General features: G+C 35.5%; 1 protein-coding gene across 3 annotated transcripts in view; it reads right to left on the minus strand.

Annotated features, from left to right (window-relative positions):
• WDR17 (WD repeat domain 17) overlaps positions 1 to 18295 on the minus strand; it is a 55641-nt gene that overhangs the window by 8504 nt on the left and 28842 nt on the right. For all 3 annotated transcript variants that reach the window (XM_032685877.1, XM_032685878.1, XM_032685876.1), the window contains 15 exons: positions 16703 to 16785; positions 15713 to 15799; positions 14952 to 15116; positions 13255 to 13457; positions 12971 to 13120; positions 12723 to 12853; positions 10770 to 10895; positions 8414 to 8569; positions 8068 to 8132; positions 7556 to 7688; positions 6188 to 6279; positions 4975 to 5074; positions 3738 to 3877; positions 1473 to 1493; positions 394 to 505 (listed from right to left, as the gene is read on the minus strand). In XM_032685877.1, the coding sequence (XP_032541768.1) occupies positions 394 to 505; positions 1473 to 1493; positions 3738 to 3877; positions 4975 to 5074; positions 6188 to 6279; positions 7556 to 7688; positions 8068 to 8132; positions 8414 to 8569; positions 10770 to 10895; positions 12723 to 12853; positions 12971 to 13120; positions 13255 to 13457; positions 14952 to 15116; positions 15713 to 15799; positions 16703 to 16785 (1764 nt within the window). The remainder of the gene's footprint in view (positions 1 to 393; positions 506 to 1472; positions 1494 to 3737; positions 3878 to 4974; positions 5075 to 6187; positions 6280 to 7555; positions 7689 to 8067; positions 8133 to 8413; positions 8570 to 10769; positions 10896 to 12722; positions 12854 to 12970; positions 13121 to 13254; positions 13458 to 14951; positions 15117 to 15712; positions 15800 to 16702; positions 16786 to 18295) is intronic.

Here is an 18295-nt window from a genome sequence, read left to right on the forward strand (position 1 = left end):
GGAAAGGAGGGATTTAAGGACATTAGAGGGATAAGATGTAAAACAACTCAGACTAGTAAAGAAAGCTGATCTGCCACAACATGATTAGGCTGCATATCTAGTAGGTTCCAAATCATACTGACAGGTAATTCTGAAGATCATAAGCTACTTCAGAAAGTAACCTGTGTAACAGAAAGTGTACACAAAGAGCAGAATTAAAGAACTAAATTTCTTGCACAATACTGAAAATAAAGTCAATGAAGACTAAAAGAGCAAAGAAGGGCATGCAATGTGTAAGACTGCTGGGGACAAATTCATCCTACAGATTTATTTGGCCTAAAGTTTTTTGAAAATAGTAAACAAATCAATACATAACGTCTTATTAGCATTCAGGTAAATTTTTTTATGTTGTACCTTTTCATGCAGGTCATTTATTTCTGCTATGCATCCAGGATAAAAAGCACATAGTTTTACTAACTGCAGTTTGTTATCAGGAATCATCATAAGAAGATCAGCTGCTAAATCCCTGCACAAACAAAAGATGACATGTAGTTACTCTTGATGGTTTGTAATATGAAGATACTGTTTCTCTTTAACATTCTTTTTATAAAGAAGAGTTTACTGAAAACAATACTATTTCCAGAGAAGTGCAGAAGCAATCTCAGTCTCTATTTTGGTGCAATAAATGAGGCTTAATCTATTTATCTTTTTGGGGAAGTCATCAGTGAATTTTCTGTTGGTTTATTGGTTGAATTAAACAGCTATGCAATCCTAAAGCATCAGAACCACCTCAAAGTGAGGTGGAAGAATGCATGACCAGGGATGGGAAGGGAGAGTAGGAACTACGCAATCTGAGAGAAGGAAAGATGATAATGTGGTTCTCTGTCATGAAACCATCCTCACACTTCCAGGCTTCTAAAGCTCCATGACATCAGCATAAAGCATCTCTCAGTCATCCAGAATGGTATGCTTCTATGACATTAAAATAGAGAGATTATACAAGAAAAGAATGTGATACCTATTTTCATTCTTCTCAAAGGAAAACTGTGTTTTAGCAAACTGACATTTCTGAAATTTTCCTAACTTTTTACCATTTGTTACCCTATCCTAAACACAATAAGCAGTTAGAGGGAACACATGTAATATTAGGAAATTATTCTTAAACAATTATTCTATTCAAATATTAATAACTGGCTATTCTGGTTGTTCTCTGACTCTTCTATTCAGGTAGACATCATTTCTCCTGTGACCCACAAGACTGACTTGCCCCTGTGTAAGGCAAAAAATCCTACAAAGTTCCTCTGGATTTTCAGAATGGGGTCCTTGGCTTAAAATGTTCAAGTAAGCTATTGTCCAATATTTGTAACTGCTTTCTATCCCACTTTCAAGTACACATCACAATTAAAAATTAGAACACTTAGTTTAATCTTATTTTTACCCTTAATAAAGCCTCATGCTTTTCAAATCTTTCTTTCTATAAACAAGCAAAATACCTGTATCCAAGTGATGGAAAGCTAAAAGGAAGACATTGAAACAGTAATGAACAAACCTTTGTATTACTTTACAGAAGAAATATCTAAGAGAAAATAATTAAAAGACAACAGAAAATCTAAGAGTCAGGGCAACTGAATAACAACAACAAAAAAATGCCTTTTGACTACCTAAAGAAATTAATGCCAAAAGGTCTTTGGAATATCTGTTATACTATTACTGTGCAATAGCCACTTTTCCAAGTTACAGAAGCGCTCTTTCAGAATACAGGATATTTCACAGCTTCTTAAACTATTTTTAAGATCAGTTACTCACATGTGCTAATCTTCAAAAGCAATTTAAACATTTTTTTAACGTGATCAGAAGTTATTTTGCAAAATCTGAATCCAACGTTTATTTAAAAAAAAAATAATTCAAAGCAGTCCTCATGGAATGTTACCTGGAATGATTTTTAAGAATTATGCTGAAAACACTGTCAAGTATAAAGATAAAAATTAGGTGGCTGAGTTTGCATATGCAGAATTCATTATCTCAAGTAAAATATGATTAGCCTTTTGAATAGTAGAAAGTTTTTTTTAACACTATTTAGGTGTTAATTTCCCAAGGCTGTAGGTTTGAGGAAGGACATGAATGCTTAGTTTTGACTTTATTTGTTTAAATTTTATATTTTAGAGCACTTCTAAAAAGAACCAACCAAATCCCAAGAAACATTCCACCAATAAATTGTGTCTCTACAATAAAATGTTTCCAACTGATGGAAATCCCTAAGCATAACAACCAATAAAAACAAAAAGGGAACCCTTCAAATGTCAGAGACCTGGAACTCCAGTTTTCCCACACATGATCTTATAAATGCAGTGAACCAAGACGTATTACGCTGTGTCGGTATCTCTTTATTACAAAATATGAAGAGATTCATGAATCCCTGATCTTTTCCTACACAATAGAAAAAATATGCTGTAATAGCTGAAAATCAGACTCCAGGATTGCAGAGTGTAGCTGCAGTAGTGTTCAGTATAGCCCACTGTGAAATCCAGATGTATACTTGTGCAGTATGCAGTATACCATTTCAAAATTTTATCACATGTGCCAATGTAGACTTCAGTATACATATGCCATAAGTTTGCAGAAGCTTTATGTACCTAAACATAAATGCCATACTACTGTAAGTACTTGTTACAGCTCTGAGACCAGAACAAGCTTTTGAAATGGAACTGGGAAAAATATACACTGTTTTGCTTAACTCCATATCCAGTGCTTCCTATTGGAGGCTACATAAAAATCACCCTTCACAACGAAGGCAAGGAGACCAAAGAAGGAGCTTCAGAGACTTTAACAGCTGGATTTGAAGTTGCCAAAACAACCCTGTTAAAACTGGTGCATTGCAGACCTAAATCATTGCTAAATCATTGCAAAGTGAAAGTAGCAAGCCATCAATTTCTTATTTTATCTTTTTCTACAATGCTTCATTGTATAAGGCAGGTTAAATGCTCTATAGAGAGGAGTTCCACTGTTTCTCTCAGGCTGCCTCTAGATATTTTAGCACTAACTGTAGCAGAAAAACTGATCCTTAATTGCAGCTTCTGTTTAAGTACATATTTTCTATGACATATTAATTATGAAACACCTTGATAGCTGCCAAATATATCTTGGGACAGTTTTCTGCTTTTCACTGGTAGGTAAAAAACAAGAAGCTGTACTCTTCAAAGTAAAACCAGAGAAGGTTTCCCCTATATGCAACAGAAAAATTACTCCTGCAGAATTAAATAGTAATCCTGTTTCATCCTTAAATCTTTTCAGCTGTCTTGTATTCCTAATACCAATATAAAATAATTCCTCAGACTATTACCTTCTTTATTTTTCAAACAAGTACTTAAAAATCACTTCACAGATCCTACTTGAGCTTCTGTCCCTTTTGACTTTTTAATTCAATTCCAGCCTTACTTTGTCTGAAGCAGTTATTTTTACTCAGGACAGACCAGCACCTGATGTGCTACCTATTGCCCAAGTAGCTAGTGGTTTTTCAATGGTTTTCACACTCTATTTGACAATGACTCTTCTCTCATTTACAATGCATACATAACGTGTTTTGAGATTAATGCAGAACATTTGCATGCCCTGTACTTCAAAGGTCTAATAGCAGCAATTCTTATTCTACCTACCCATGGTGGTTTGGTCTCCATAAAAGTTCCAGAATGATATACCTTGATTGTTTTGTCAGGGAAAAAAAATTAATAAAAAATTTCTTTGGATTAAGAAGTTCTTACCATGTTGCTACTGCCATACACTTTCTTGCTAGTAATTCTAGGGCATAATGTGTTGCTTGTGCTGCACTTTCTCCTAAGACAGCACCCACACTGACTGCCAGTTCCAGTTCATTTCCACGAATCAGGTCTGCCATCGCAAGCTTGCTCAATGAAAAAATTAAATCATAAGCATTTTTGGTATTCACCATCTTGAGCATATGACAATAATTTATGAGAATGCTTTTTACAGAAGGAAAAAATATGCAATACTTAAAGTAAATTATATATAATTTGGGTCTCTTGCATGAGTAAATAACTGTGCACCACACGTAAATCAGTTTTTAAATAAACAAATAGATTTCCTTTAGCAGAATCTTTCTTTATTTAACCAAAGAGATTACATAGATATGATAACTAAAAAGCATGATAGGAATTTCATCTAATCTTAAGTAATGACACTAACTTTCAAAGTATATACTTCCCCTTTCCTTCAGTGAAGGGAGACTCAAAAAAACAAGAAACCAGGAAGGATTCTCCTGATCTTACACTCTCTGGCCAACCAGAGTTGCTGGTAGGCATAGCAGAATGTCAAACAGTAAGAGACTACACAACAACTTGGAATATGCTTATTTTGAAATACAAGTATTAATTGATTCTCGATTTCTCTCTGAATAGATGATTGAGATGGAATTATATTTATTTGGGGGGGATAGAGGAGGAAAACATGTTAAGTCCAGAAAGAACGGGAAAAAGAAACTATTTGTATAAAAACACAAACAAAATGAAAAATATTTCCTACATGTCAGTTTTATATTTGTACTGAGAGGTGGGGTTTTGTCCTATTTACTTTTTCATTTAGACTGTAAATTCTTGAAGGCAGAGATTGCATCTTCTGTAGAACAATAACTTCCATTTCTGAATAGCTATTTTGAATCACCATAAACAGTAAACAGTAACACTTAAGTGTATATATGTAAGGTACTTAAGTATCTTATATTTTCTAATATAACAAGATAGTGTATATACAATTCAATGACAATTTATTACTTTCTGTGCATGAGAGAAACCTTGAATTTAATAGAATCAAGGAAGTTTTGCTAGTAACTTCAATACTGTAAGGATCTAACTCTGTATAAATATATACAAATCAAATATCAAGTATAAGTAGAATTCTAGAATGTGATACATAAATTTTAAAACACATGTGGAGAAAGGAAGACAATGTCGGATTTTTCATAATTAAAGACAAAAAAAATACCTCTATATTTTCAACAGCCAGATGACAACATGCTGCAAGCACTGCATGGCCATCCTGAAAATACCAATCTGCTAGTTCTTTACTGACCTTGTGCAGGAGCCTGCAAGAACAAAACATGAATTCTGAAAGGTCACTTTCAGGCTGGGGTCCTTTGGCTCTTAATTTATGTAAAATTTACCGCATTTCTTTCTGTACCCTAAAAATTGCTATATTTGACTTACAACTAGCTTGAAAAATGCAATCTGTTTGAGCTTTATCCACTGCTTAGGTTGGTGTGTACTCATGGGCGTCATTTCCCAAAATCTACGTAAGTACAGAAATGTCTCTTCAGACTGGTACAAAAAAAATCAAATATTTGGATATCCAATCTATACCAAGTATTTGCTCAAAAATTGCACATGTAAATGAAGCAGCTACACAGCCTCTAAATTGCTTGTTACTACACCCATAACTGGATAATATAATTCAGGTTTTTGACCACTGTTCTAAACAAGGAGAGGTGCATGCTTTGGGTGTTTTTAAGGGCATGGACAATGAAAATCACAGAATCATAGGATGGTTTGGGTTGGAAGGGACCTTAAAGATCACTTAGTTCCATGTCCATGCCATGGGCAGGGACACCTTCCCTCAGACCAGGTTACTCAGAGCTCTACCTAACCTGGCATTAAACATTTTCAGGAGTAGGGCTTCCACAGCTTCTCTAGGCAACCTGTTCCAGAACCTCACCACTCTCACAGTAAAGAATTTTTCCCTAATATCTAATCTAAAACTACTGTCTCAGATTGATTTTTAGTGTACGTTGTCAGAATCTTTACTGATGACAAACAGCAAAGCTTCAGGAGCAGATGACGCATAATAATAGGAGATAATAGATACTTGTTAATGCTAAATCTTACCCTGCTTACCAGAAGTTCTAAGTTAATATGCCATATATTTAAGGGCATAGGAATGCATCTTAAATATCAAGCAAGTGAAAAGGACATTTATAATACATACAAATGAAAAATCCATTTTGTGCCAGGAGGAGTCACAAGAGGGAAATTAGCGTAGCATCAGATAAGTTAGTAACTCTATTAACTATGTACTAGAAGACGCAACATTTTGTTTAATTCTAAATTGCTGATGCCAAATTAAACCACTAAGCTTTATCTCCCTTAATGACTTTACGTTCTGTACTAAAATGAGGTTTTAGATATAAACCAGAACAACTTACTCATTATAATCATCTGTATTGTTTCCACCAGAATTTGAAGATCCACTTGCTGTGGAGAGTGGTAACATCTGTATATTTCCTTCACAAGCTGCCTGGTAGTGAATAAAAAATTAATTAATGCACAATTGAAACTGAAGATGAAATACGATTTTTTAACAACAACAAAAATAACCTATGATCTATAAAAATAATTCTGAAGCCTAGTTATAACAAATAAAATATTTAAATGTTTAAACTAATGAACTTATTCATAGCTACATCTTAGCCTAATTTTATCCAGCCATACAAGAAATTTTACAGAAGCAATAGACTTCTTCCTTCCTATGCATTTGGGCAAGATTTTTCCACCATTTGAATATGCTTAAAATGGACAGTGAAGACTACAACCTTGATTTTTACACCACAAGGAGCAAGTGGCTGTGAATGAAAGATGAAGTCTACAGATACTTCTCAGCAGGTATAACAGCAAATTGGAAATGTTTGGCATACAGTGGCAGAAAGTGGCATAAGCTTAACTTTTTTCTGTCTAGCAATAATTTATTTCTAACATTAAATACAAAGAGATCAGTGTGGGTTAAATGAAATCAGTGGACAAAGTGGTGTTTGGTCAAGGGTTGGACTCAATGATCTCAAAGGTCTTTTCCACACTAATTGGTTCTGTGATTCTGTGGATTCTTTCATATGCTTTAAGGTGTAGCTGAGAAAACACGATTAAACCTCAGGGTTGAGTTACAAGGGAAAATAAGTCCCGGTATTTTGTTGCTTAATATTATCTGATTAAATCTTTGAGACAAAGATCATTCTACGAATTGTAATATTTTTCTGTAATCTCTCTCTTACAAGAAAAATTAAGATCTTTCTAAAGCTTTAATTTGCTTTAGGGTTCCAACATTTTAACTTGTTAAATCTAAGCACGTATCGAAGTTCCATTCTGTACATTATTCAGCTATTGAGCTAAAACATTCAGACAGACAATTTCTCAGTAGAGATGCAAGAGAAATCAAATTCTACACGTCTTTGATGTTAAGGCCAATACTAACTGTTGAAAATCAGGTTCTATTTCAATCAAAATTGAACACATCAGTTTTCACTATGGTTATGTGATTGCAATTTAGAACAATCGGGCTTTCAATACATAAACATGACGTACCTTCTTTTGATTTTTGCATAAAAACTGGTCAGTACAATATGAAAGTAAAGACTGAGGTATCATTATTTACTATTTTGCAAAAGTGAACAGAGCAAATCTTTTAAATATGCTTGTCATATTCAAAGTGAACAGAGCAAGTCTTTTCAATATGCTTGTCATATTCAGAGTTATAAGCTAATAGCTAAATACATCTCCCCCACCGGTATATGTAGTAATACCTGTGCAACAAGAAGCGCCTCTTTCAGCTGACCTCTCGAAGTAAAGAAAGAAACTAGTTTCTTCACATCTCCAGTAGCTATACAGTATGGGATGACATCATCATTTTCTTCCTGAATTAACTGATCAGCTCTCCTAATTAAACAAATGAATAAATAAACAAGAAAGATCTACACATATGATTAATCACCAAATTTATCTCTATGGTATAAGTGTTAGATGAAGCCATGTAAAGATCACTGAAACCCATCTGCCTTTCCAGACTTACAAACTGTGGATACTGCACTAAAGAGTTCACAGCTGAAGTTCCAATTTATGTTCAATCCTTTGATTCAAGTACACAAAATTGTTGAAATCCTACACAGTTCTATCCCTAAAAATACTGAACAAAACATAACTAGAAGGCTGTAACAAAAGACAACTACAATTGATATTAGTATCCATCCTTCCTAACTTGCCTGTGTCCTTTCATGGGCTGAAGCTACAACTCACCATAATATTTTTATGAACTTACCTTTGCATTAACTTCCTCCAATATTTCATTGATACACCAGGCGCAACTGAGAGAGCTTTGTCCCACTAGAAGAAAGCAGCAATACATTTACCCTGATAATTTTATTTTGAGAAACAGCCATATTTTAAACTAGCTTAATTTTTCTTCCATTAAAAATAAATTTGACAACTGGCTAAATAAGGAATGAGTTATGCTTTAGACTGCATATGTTAAAAATAACCTAATTGGAACATGATTACTTTTTTTGGGACTTGTGACCCATTTATTGACTCTCCATCTTTGCCAGGATAGCTGGTTTTCAGAAAACCATATTTTGTTATTCTTCAATAATGTTCTGATGTTTTACCTCTCCAAGTTCTACCATTAGTTCACAATATCGCTGAATTTGTCCTAATCTTAAATGTATTTCTGCAGCTTCTTTGAGCCTTTCCTCTTTGCTTGGTGCACCAATACCGCCTCCAAACTTAGACATCTTTACTGTTGTCAGCTCTTGTGCCCTGGACTGAGAGGAAAAAAAAAAAAAAGGATAAAGTTTTCTGTGAAGAAAACAAGTTTTCTTAAGAATATACTACTGTCAAATATTACAGTGGAATACAAAGGTTATCATTTCAGAAAAAAAATCTTTTGAGAAAAGGCTAATTGGAACTGATGAATTTCAGTGAGACTACAGTGAACTTTATGTTGTTAAAGCAACTATGTTAGTGTTTTGTGCTTATATACATATATTTTCTATTATCTTCCTTTAATATCTTTATATAATTTTTTATTCTCAACCATTTTCTCATATGTTATAGTAATTCATCCAGATGTCCCCCATAAAAATCTTGATATTTTGAAACTTAAAAAAAAATATTTGTGAACATAAATCATAGAGAGCTGGAAATTGAACATATTATCATTATAATGATGTCACATAAAGAAATAATACAGATAGCAGGCTCAACTGGTTGACAATAGGCTTTGTGGTCTGATCTGTCATGTCCCATGAATCTTATAACCAAGAAATGATTTATATTCCCAACTAGCGCAATTTTTATATTAGTTGGAGAAATAAGACTAACTTGCTTCATCTGGCAGAGCTTGAGAAACAAGCTGCAAAAGAATTATAGTTAACACAGAAAAAAAAAAAAGGCAAAACCAGCTTCACGTTTCAACAATTCTCAGTTTATTTCTACCATCAATGCACATTTATGGCATTTGGCCATTCATGGCTTTAGCGTACCATATATGGAAGATGGAGAATGAATTTTAAACATTCTTCACTAAAGTAAACTGCCATGTAGACCAATGCCAGCTCCCAAGGATCTGGTTTTTTTTTAAAACAAACTATGTTACTTTTTTTCCTCAGCATCTCTATATCTTTTATTATTTTTATGTTGAAGTCTCCACCTAAAACCAGAAAAAACACAGTTGCTCTGCATCCCTACTTCATCCTGAAATGTCTAGGTGCTGCAATGCCATTATCCGGTTTCCTAAGAAAAAGACAGTATCAGCAGCCCTTAACAAGCAGTCAGCATTACCCTACCCCTGCTTTCTCTTAAAGCTGTCAAACAAGATTCTGAGTCAGCAAAAAAGGGGACAAAATGATCAGCAATGACTGTAGTGATTCTAGGTCACCGGAGTTATAAATGCACAAAATCATGTTGCAGAGATAAACAGACGGCTTGCACTACACAAGCCAAGAATTAATGTCTTCTCAGGCTAACTGGCTGAGAAATCTGGTTTTTGGACACATGGACACGTTTACAGGGCTTCACAGGATAAGCAGAACAGCTGCTATTATTACAGTTAACAACACCAATAAACTTGAGTCATTTAAGAGTCAAGGTATGTAGGACACTCTCAAAGAGCCTGTGATTTTGCAAAAGAGAGAGTCTGCAACAGCAAACAACAGGTGATAGGTATTACGAAAGTGCAGGTATTACCTCACACAACAAGCACAGGTATTACCCCTGGGGGTGGCAAGTGCATTGCCTGATCCAATACCAGTAGATAATCTTTCCTCTATTTACAACCCAGTTATTAGAGTGTGGGATTCTTTAGTACCGCTAAGAACTCCCTGACAGAACCACAAATTTGCATATTCTGCACAAACTGTATGTCTGGTTGCATATTCATATATGCAGCTACTAATAAATTTATGGTCTAGTACTTGAATTTCACATTCACATCTGAGTTGCTCTTAAGCTGCATATCTGTATTAATGACAGGTTCTTGTTTCTCCACTCCTTCTTCCACAGACCTACAGAATATATTTCTGCTAACTCTCCTCCATTTTCTGATGTGAATTCCTCTGTTCCTGCATCTGAACACAGATACATACTTCATGTTTATACAATCAAATAATCAAGTAATTTGACTTTACTGAATATAAAAGCACAGTGTATATAACAGGGAAGACAAACTCGCTTCATAGCTGAAGTTTTGCAATTTCTTTTAGTTATTTTGAAAAAGGCTTCTCTAGTTAAAAACTGTAAACTATCATTTTAACACTGAGTATGCAGTATAAGTATGAAGTCATGCAGACTTAGCTAGATCCTATTGTAACAGACTGGTATTGCAGATGGAACTGGTGTTGCACAAATATCTTCGGACATGAAATAAATTGTAACCCTTTTGTAAAGCATTAAATGTTATTTTTAAAGAGTGAAATACTATATGGAGTAACAATCATTTTCACATATTGTTCATGTTTCACTTACCATTCTAAATCTAATGAGATGTTTCATATGCATAATTCCTTTGCAGTAGTTTTGTGGAAGCAAACTGTCATCCTGTCCTTTTATTACAGCAACCAAATCCCATAAATTTTTGCTGCCTCCAGGAGGCTGAAATTGTTAGGGAAGAAAAGTTGTATTACAGTCATGCTCAAGAGAGAAACTTGAACTTATGAAGACATTCAAAACATTTGTCTGTCAACTCCAAGAAAACAATGTCAGACCATTTCAATATTAGAACCTTCATTATGAAGGCATGAATTAGTTCAAGATACTCTAAGTCCTTCAGTCTTCTTGAAGGCTGTAAAGATACAGCAAGATCCATGAATGTAAGTATTCGGTTATGTGTGGACATAGTTGAGGGCTTGCCATTAGAATTTTCCCTTTTCCTCACAAAGGCATACAAGCTATCTTGTGGCTACTGCTGGCATAAAACAACATCCAGCTGCTGGGATGCAGGAGCTGCCCCAGTACTTGTTTATCATTTTCTGTAAAGTGAAGGCATGGGCAAAAAAAAGGCAAGGAAAAAAAACAGCTCCAAGGCTTGACTGCCAGAACCTGGTTTACTTTCTTAATATTAAATCTTAAAATAGACACATATGGCATACGTATATGCACAAAAGCTTGCAGCACAAAGTGATCAAGGTGATTATTTTTTAAAAATAGATTTTAAGCACTTCCATTGGTCTGGCCTTTGAATCAATCCTTCTGTAGATCTAGGACAACAGTTTAACACTGAATGAGGTCTAGAAGAAAGTGAGAATTTAAAAGCTTAAAAAAAAATAATCATTAAACTTTTGACCTGAAGGAGCTTTCCTAAGAATAACAGGATTACAAGTTTAGAAGTCCAGTTATTTCTGAGCAGGTAAAAAGCATGAAATCCTACTAGAAAAAAAAAAATCAAAAAAAGGCAACTCCCCCCCCTCCTAAAAAATATTCTCTCTTTTTTCTGTCCCTTAAAGCTCTTATTTGTCTCCTCATTGTGTAGCACAATATCTCATTTTCTGGACTCAAAAAGCACTGAGTATAGCTGATAAAAAAAGCTTTTGTTCTTGGAAAATTTTAGTACTCTTATAACAGTTTTACTCTCAAATCAACATGGGGTATCAAAATGTATAGCTTCTGTGAAACAAGGAATTCCATAAAATATATTTTTAAAAAAATATAAAATGTCCAGGTTCAAAATTGAGGAAGATTAGTTCAGCATTTCAAAATCATACACTTCAATCTAGCTAGAAATCATAACAAATATTTTGGATGAACTAGATCTTTATAGATCAGAATACTGACTTAAATTACAACAGTGTGCGACACAATCTGTAGTTCCAGGTAATTTTTGTCCTTGTTCTACCCCAAGTTCAGCCCCTATGCAGCTAAACAGTCACAGGGATCCAGTAGTTTATATTTTTAACTCAACTGCACTGAGAGGCTGCAGTGATTTATAGGAAATATTACTATGCTGTGGAGCAAAGGAAACAGATGGATACCGGGGCATGGGTCATTCAGATCTACAGCTGCCAGAATGTAATCCTGCAGTTTGGGCAAAAACACTTGGGCAGTTCAAACCTTACAAGTAATGAGGGTGTCCCTTTGATAAATCAAAATTAAAAACTCTAATGTAGTTTGATAAAACACATATTTTCATTTTCTTCAATAGCAAATTATTGTCAGATTACACCTTTCCTATAGAAAATTAAATTATCCCACTAATTTCACTTTGCAAAAAACTGGTGTTCGCAACTGACAAACAATTAAGTCATGGACATTTTTATATGCAGAACTGCTAAGAAACAGAACTGATTTCTACATATTTTCTAAGGTCCCTTAAAAAAGAGAGAAAAAAATTGTAAAGAAGGAAGACATTTCAGTTTTGGAGATTGACCTCAGAAGAGCAAGTCATGCAGACTGACAACATACTTAGGTTTACAGAATACTTACTGAAAAACATTCTGAAAACCACCTTAGTTTTTTTCCTCGAGGATTTCCTGACAATTTTTCCAATTCCTGTTTAATATCCCTGGAAACTTTACCACACAGCAAAGGAGGAGCACCAGATTCCACAGCACGATCTAACACACACAAAGATTTATACAAGAAAATTAAAAAAAAAAAAAAAAACAGCGAAAGAAAAAAGAAGAATAGTGATATAAAGAAAAGTAGAACAATGGTATACACAATTTACTTACCTGTATTGCCGATAATATCATCCCAACATCTATCTGCTAAGATATTTAGTGGTAGAGGGTTTATAAGAGGTGTCAATGACCAGAGTCTCACAGTGGAATCACGAGAGCAGGATGCCATAGTAAATGGACGACTAGGATGACATGTTAATCCTAGCAGAGAGGGCATTTAAAAATGCAGTCAAAAAAGTTTACCTAATAACCCATTTGATTAAATTATTTTATAAAATTTAAAATATATTAGAATGCATTTAAATACAGAAATAAAACCAAATTAAAAATATTACCATATACATCTGCACCATGATCATAAACTGTGTCCAAGCATGTTCCATCTCTTGTGTCCCAGACTCGAATTGTGTAGTCCCAACTGCCAGATATTAGAAGGTAAGGAATTTCAGGATTCCACATCAGTCCCCGTACTGGAGCTGTGTGTCCACTAAGAACATTTATACAAGCGTCCTGTGTATAATCCCATATTCGAACAGTACTGAAACAGGATAAAAAAGACCAATGTCCATCAAATCACCTATAAAAATATCATTATCTCTCTACTTCAGCAACATTCTAAGCCTCAAATTTATCAGAATATTTATTTGCAATATGTTTATAGAAGCTTCTGTAACAAATGTGGATAAAGCCTTCCCAAATCTTCGTTCGCGAAGCCCAGCCATGATGAGTGAGATAGAAGCTGAAATAGGAGAGGGTGGAGCCAATGCCCTTCAAGTTTACAATGGCATACAAAGTACACCAGGTTAAGAAACTATTCCATTGACCACATAATCTTTCAAAAGCTGACAGCCACCCGTCACTCACATGTCAGTGAGAGAAAAGAAGTTGGTCATATGCCTGCATATGCAGTAAATTTTTCTGTTAGGACTCTCAAGAGGAAAAAGAACTAAAGAAAAGCAAAACTGTAAAATTTATCTTTCCTATGGCTTCAACAGCCCTCTAACAGACCCAAGAAACTAGCGATCTGCTAGTCTAAGCTCAGTTCCTGGAAAAAATTGTGAAGATTATACTAGGTACTATGGAAAGGCATTTAAAGAATAACTCAATCATCAGGCACAGGCACAGTTAACATGGGTTCAAAAAGGGAAAGTCCTGGTTAACTAATCAGATATCCTTCTATGACAAGGTCACCTGCCCAGTGGATGAAGTGAAAGTGCTGGATGTAGTTTCTCTCAATTTTAGTAAGAGTGCAGATACTGTACCCGACAGCATCCTTCTGGACAAGTTCTCCAATGGTGGGATAAGCAGGTTCATGGTGCACTGGGTGAAGGACTGGTTGAACATCAGGGTTCAAAGAATTGTCATGAATGGGGCTATATCTGGCTAGCAACTGGTCATCAGCAGTGCTCCTCAAGGGTCAATTCTAGGGCCACTCCTGTTCAATGTATTTTGCTGTCAAGAAGTTTGCTGTGAAGTTGTTTTCTGTCATGAATCACTACACTATGAATTAACAGACTTTGCTTCAAGCATAAACCTCTAATGGGGAAAGCAATAGAAGCCAATACTCCAAACTTGAGATCTATTACAAAAATATCTTGTATAGTCTGCAGGGAAGTGGCTTAGAATCAGAAAATCCTTCCTCTTGCTTACTGAGGACTGCTGCGCTTTTCCTCAAAAAAGATGCAGATTATACTTAGGTATATTTTTGAAAAAACATCAATCACTGTGGTGTTCTCCTTGTATTATTCCTTGGAGTAAAAGTATCAGTCACTGATCCTACTCTTGGGAAAACATTTGAAAAGGTTGCACTGCTACAGCAGCTGTGACAATCTTAGATAATGATCCTGCTGCCCAAATACTACATTAAGCTAACAGCAAAGCTACAGCCTGAATTTGAACAAGGCAGAGATTTAGATTATTAGGTATTCATGAAGTTTTTGAAGGTGCAAACACTAGTACAAGTAAATATTTTGAGTTTCTTGAATAGTTCTGCTTGAGGTTTTAAGTTTTCCAATAGTTCAGAAATACACACCCATCATCAGAGCCACTGCAGAGGATTCCTTCTCTCAGAGGAGACCACCGTACATGAAACACCTTTGCAGTATGCCCTGTAAAAACTTTCAGTGGCTGATCAGAGCTGGTTGCCAAGTAGTAAACACGAACATTTTTATCCTCACAACCAGTAGCTATCATATCTCTGCAAAATATAGACAGTAAAATCTTTAGTCAGAGAGATGATCAATGCTTTTTTAATTTAAAAATAAATATGATGTGTAAGTTGCAATTTACTTCAAAAAACAGCATATTTTTGCTTCTTCTTTGTCTCTTCAAGAGACAAAGTAACTACTGATAATCCAATTAAATATACTAAATCAGACATAAAGTTCTTATGTCATTATTAGGAATTATCTGAAAAATTAATATATATCATAGTGCATTTAGTTGCCTACTACATTTTCAGCTTAGCAGTCATTACAAGGAAGCCAATATAAACCCCTTTTTCCTGGTATTGAATGTCTGGTTTTTCCCCCCCCACTATATATTCAGCTAGAGAATTTTTTTCTCTCATCAGTATGAAAAGATCTTCCTTTGAAAATTAAGGAAGTTCATGGTGGGCAATGAGATACACTACTGGGAATATAGAGCTGCTACAGGTATATCCTACTGTGGAACAGATAATTTTAGTGGTTTACTACCACAGTGAAAATCACATTCTAATAATCTTGTGTTTCTTTACTGGTAATCAATTTAAATAGTAAATATTGTCAATTCTTTGGGTTATTTTTTACTTACTTGTTGTTTTGACTCCAATCACAGCCGAACACTGCAGCTGGATGTTTATACTTGTGAAGAACATTGCCATCAATGGTTCGAATAATACTGAAACCAATTATAATGCAATATAATAAGGAAAAAAACATTCTGAGAAGGCTATCCAAAATTAAGGTTTATTCTGTGCGAATAAGCCGGATAGCAAAAAGATATACAGAAAGAATATGAGAAATAGCCATAAACAATATCAGCCCCTCAACTACAAGGCTAACTATGTATTTCCCAAGAAAAACATAGTGTCCATGTTCCTTCAGAAGGCCTATAAAAATATCCACTGTAGTACCTCCTTCTTGAAAAGATCCTCATAGCCCAAAATCAAAGTTGTAGTTATGGCTTTAAGGTACAAAGAGATCTTTAGGAACTAAGAAAAAAAAAAAAAAAAAAATGGAAGAAGTTGATTGTTTTCTAAAATTTATGCCCATTATGTTTGAGCTGGAATGACACAGGTAGCAGAGGAAACTAATGAAGAAGGATTTTTAAAATGTACTAAAACATAATATATGCAAAATTGGTCTCAATGGACATTCACACATTTTTAGAAATAAGGTATTATACTCCCATAATAGTACAATTGTAATTACTTTGTTCTAAAATAGTGCTTTCTAGTTCTTCAAAGAACAAACTTTAAAATTTTAAAAATTAAAACAAATACAGTTGGATAGCTTTTGAAAAGTGCCCCCTACAGACAAGAATGATAGGATATTCTTGGCTAAATAAAATAAAACTTCAGTTTCACTATCAGAGTGCCTTAAACACTATTCCTTTTGAAAAAGTTTCCTTTATCTTCTTCTTCAAATCATGAAAAACATACCCTAAGAAGTACAGAAGACTAATATAATTCTAGTTTTGTCCAGAAAGAAAAGTTTTAACATTAATCACTGACAGTACTGTCAAAATGTACAGACTTGAGAAGTGCATTTAGCAATTTTTTTTTCTTCCAATAACACTCACCAAAATCCATCACTGCTGCAGGTTGCTATTCTTTTGGAATCTTTATGACTCCAGGCAATGCAGAAGATTCCATTCTTTCCATGCTTCAAAAAATGCAAAATACCTATCAATAAGAAATAATTCACCCCTTTTTCTCTCATCTATTGACTCTTATTTTATTTTATTCTACTATGGGCTTCAGCCCTTTTCTCCCTTTGTATACTGTACAAAACCACACTATAGTGAGTACCCAATACATCTGGGATATTTGAAAACTCAAGTCCAAAAAAGTAGGACTACAGAGATGGACAGTAAAACTGCTATACTTGCCAGGATCCAAGAGGCAAAACTGGGTCAAGCTGAAGAATAAGCAATCTATAACTCTATAAACCTGAAGCTTAAATAAAGAACGCTATGAGCAATCAAGAGGGACCTCTGGGCCTTTGGACAACTGCACAAGGGATTTAAAGCACAAGCTGTGTTCTCTTCTGTCCTGCCAGTTGCAGGGAGTGATGGGAAAAGAAAGAGGAAAATCATGCCAGATGAACATCCAGCTTTGAGACCTGTGTTACCAGCAGAATTTTGGGGGTTTTGATCATGGGTCAGTTTATACAAAACCAAGCCTGCTGGCAACAGATAGGGTCAACCTGTCTCAAAGAGGAAAAAAGATCTTAGCTCAGGAGTTAGCGGGGCTCACTGAGAGAGCTTTAAACTAGATTGGAAAGAGGACAGGGACAGGTTTGCCAAAGAGAAAGTGTAGGGAAGGGGAGAACAACAGCAACCACCTAGTATAAGGAGGCCCAAGAGAGAATACCTGGAGCAAGCACAAGCAGCCAAAGACATAACCACTAGACAGGACTACGGGAAAAGTTGTGGCTATCAGGAGAGGTGCTGGTAGAGGACTGGAAGAAAGTAAATGTCACCCTGGTCTTCAAAAAAGGAAAAGAAGGAGGATCCAGGGAACTATCACCACCTCTATCCACATGGCTGACAAGAAAGTGATCAGAAGTCAGCATGGATTCATTAAAGGGAAATCATGCTTGAACAACCTGATTGCCTTCTGCAATGAAACAACTGCCTGGATGGATGCGGGGACAGCAGTGCATATTGTCTATCTCAACTTCAGTAAGGCTTTCGACACTGTCTCTCACAACATTCTCAGAGGCAAACTCAGTAAGTGTGGCCTGGATGAGTGGACAGTGAGGTGGGTTAAGAACTGGCTAAACTGCAGATCTCAGAGGGTTGTAATTAGTGGCACAGGGTCTACTTGTAGGCCTGCCACTAGTGGTGTCCCCCAGGTTTCAATACTGGGCCCAATATTGTTTAACTTATTCATCAATGACTTGGATGAAGGGGCAGATACCTCTTCAGCAAGTTCACTGATGCTGCAAAGCTGGGAGGAGTGGCCAATACCCCAAGGTGTGGTATAGCCCTTCAGAGGGACCTCAATAGGCTGGAGAGATGGGCAGAGAAGAACCTACTAAAGTTCAACATGGGCAGAGCAGGGTCCTGCACCTGGGGAGGAATAACTCCATGCACCAGTATTGGCTGGGGGCTGACCTGCTGGAAAGCAGCTGTGCAGAGAAAGACCTGGGGATCCTGGTGGATAACAAG

Source organism: Chiroxiphia lanceolata, chromosome 4 (assembly GCF_009829145.1).
Source record: "Chiroxiphia lanceolata isolate bChiLan1 chromosome 4, bChiLan1.pri, whole genome shotgun sequence".
Taxonomy (NCBI): Eukaryota; Metazoa; Chordata; class Aves; order Passeriformes; family Pipridae; genus Chiroxiphia; species Chiroxiphia lanceolata.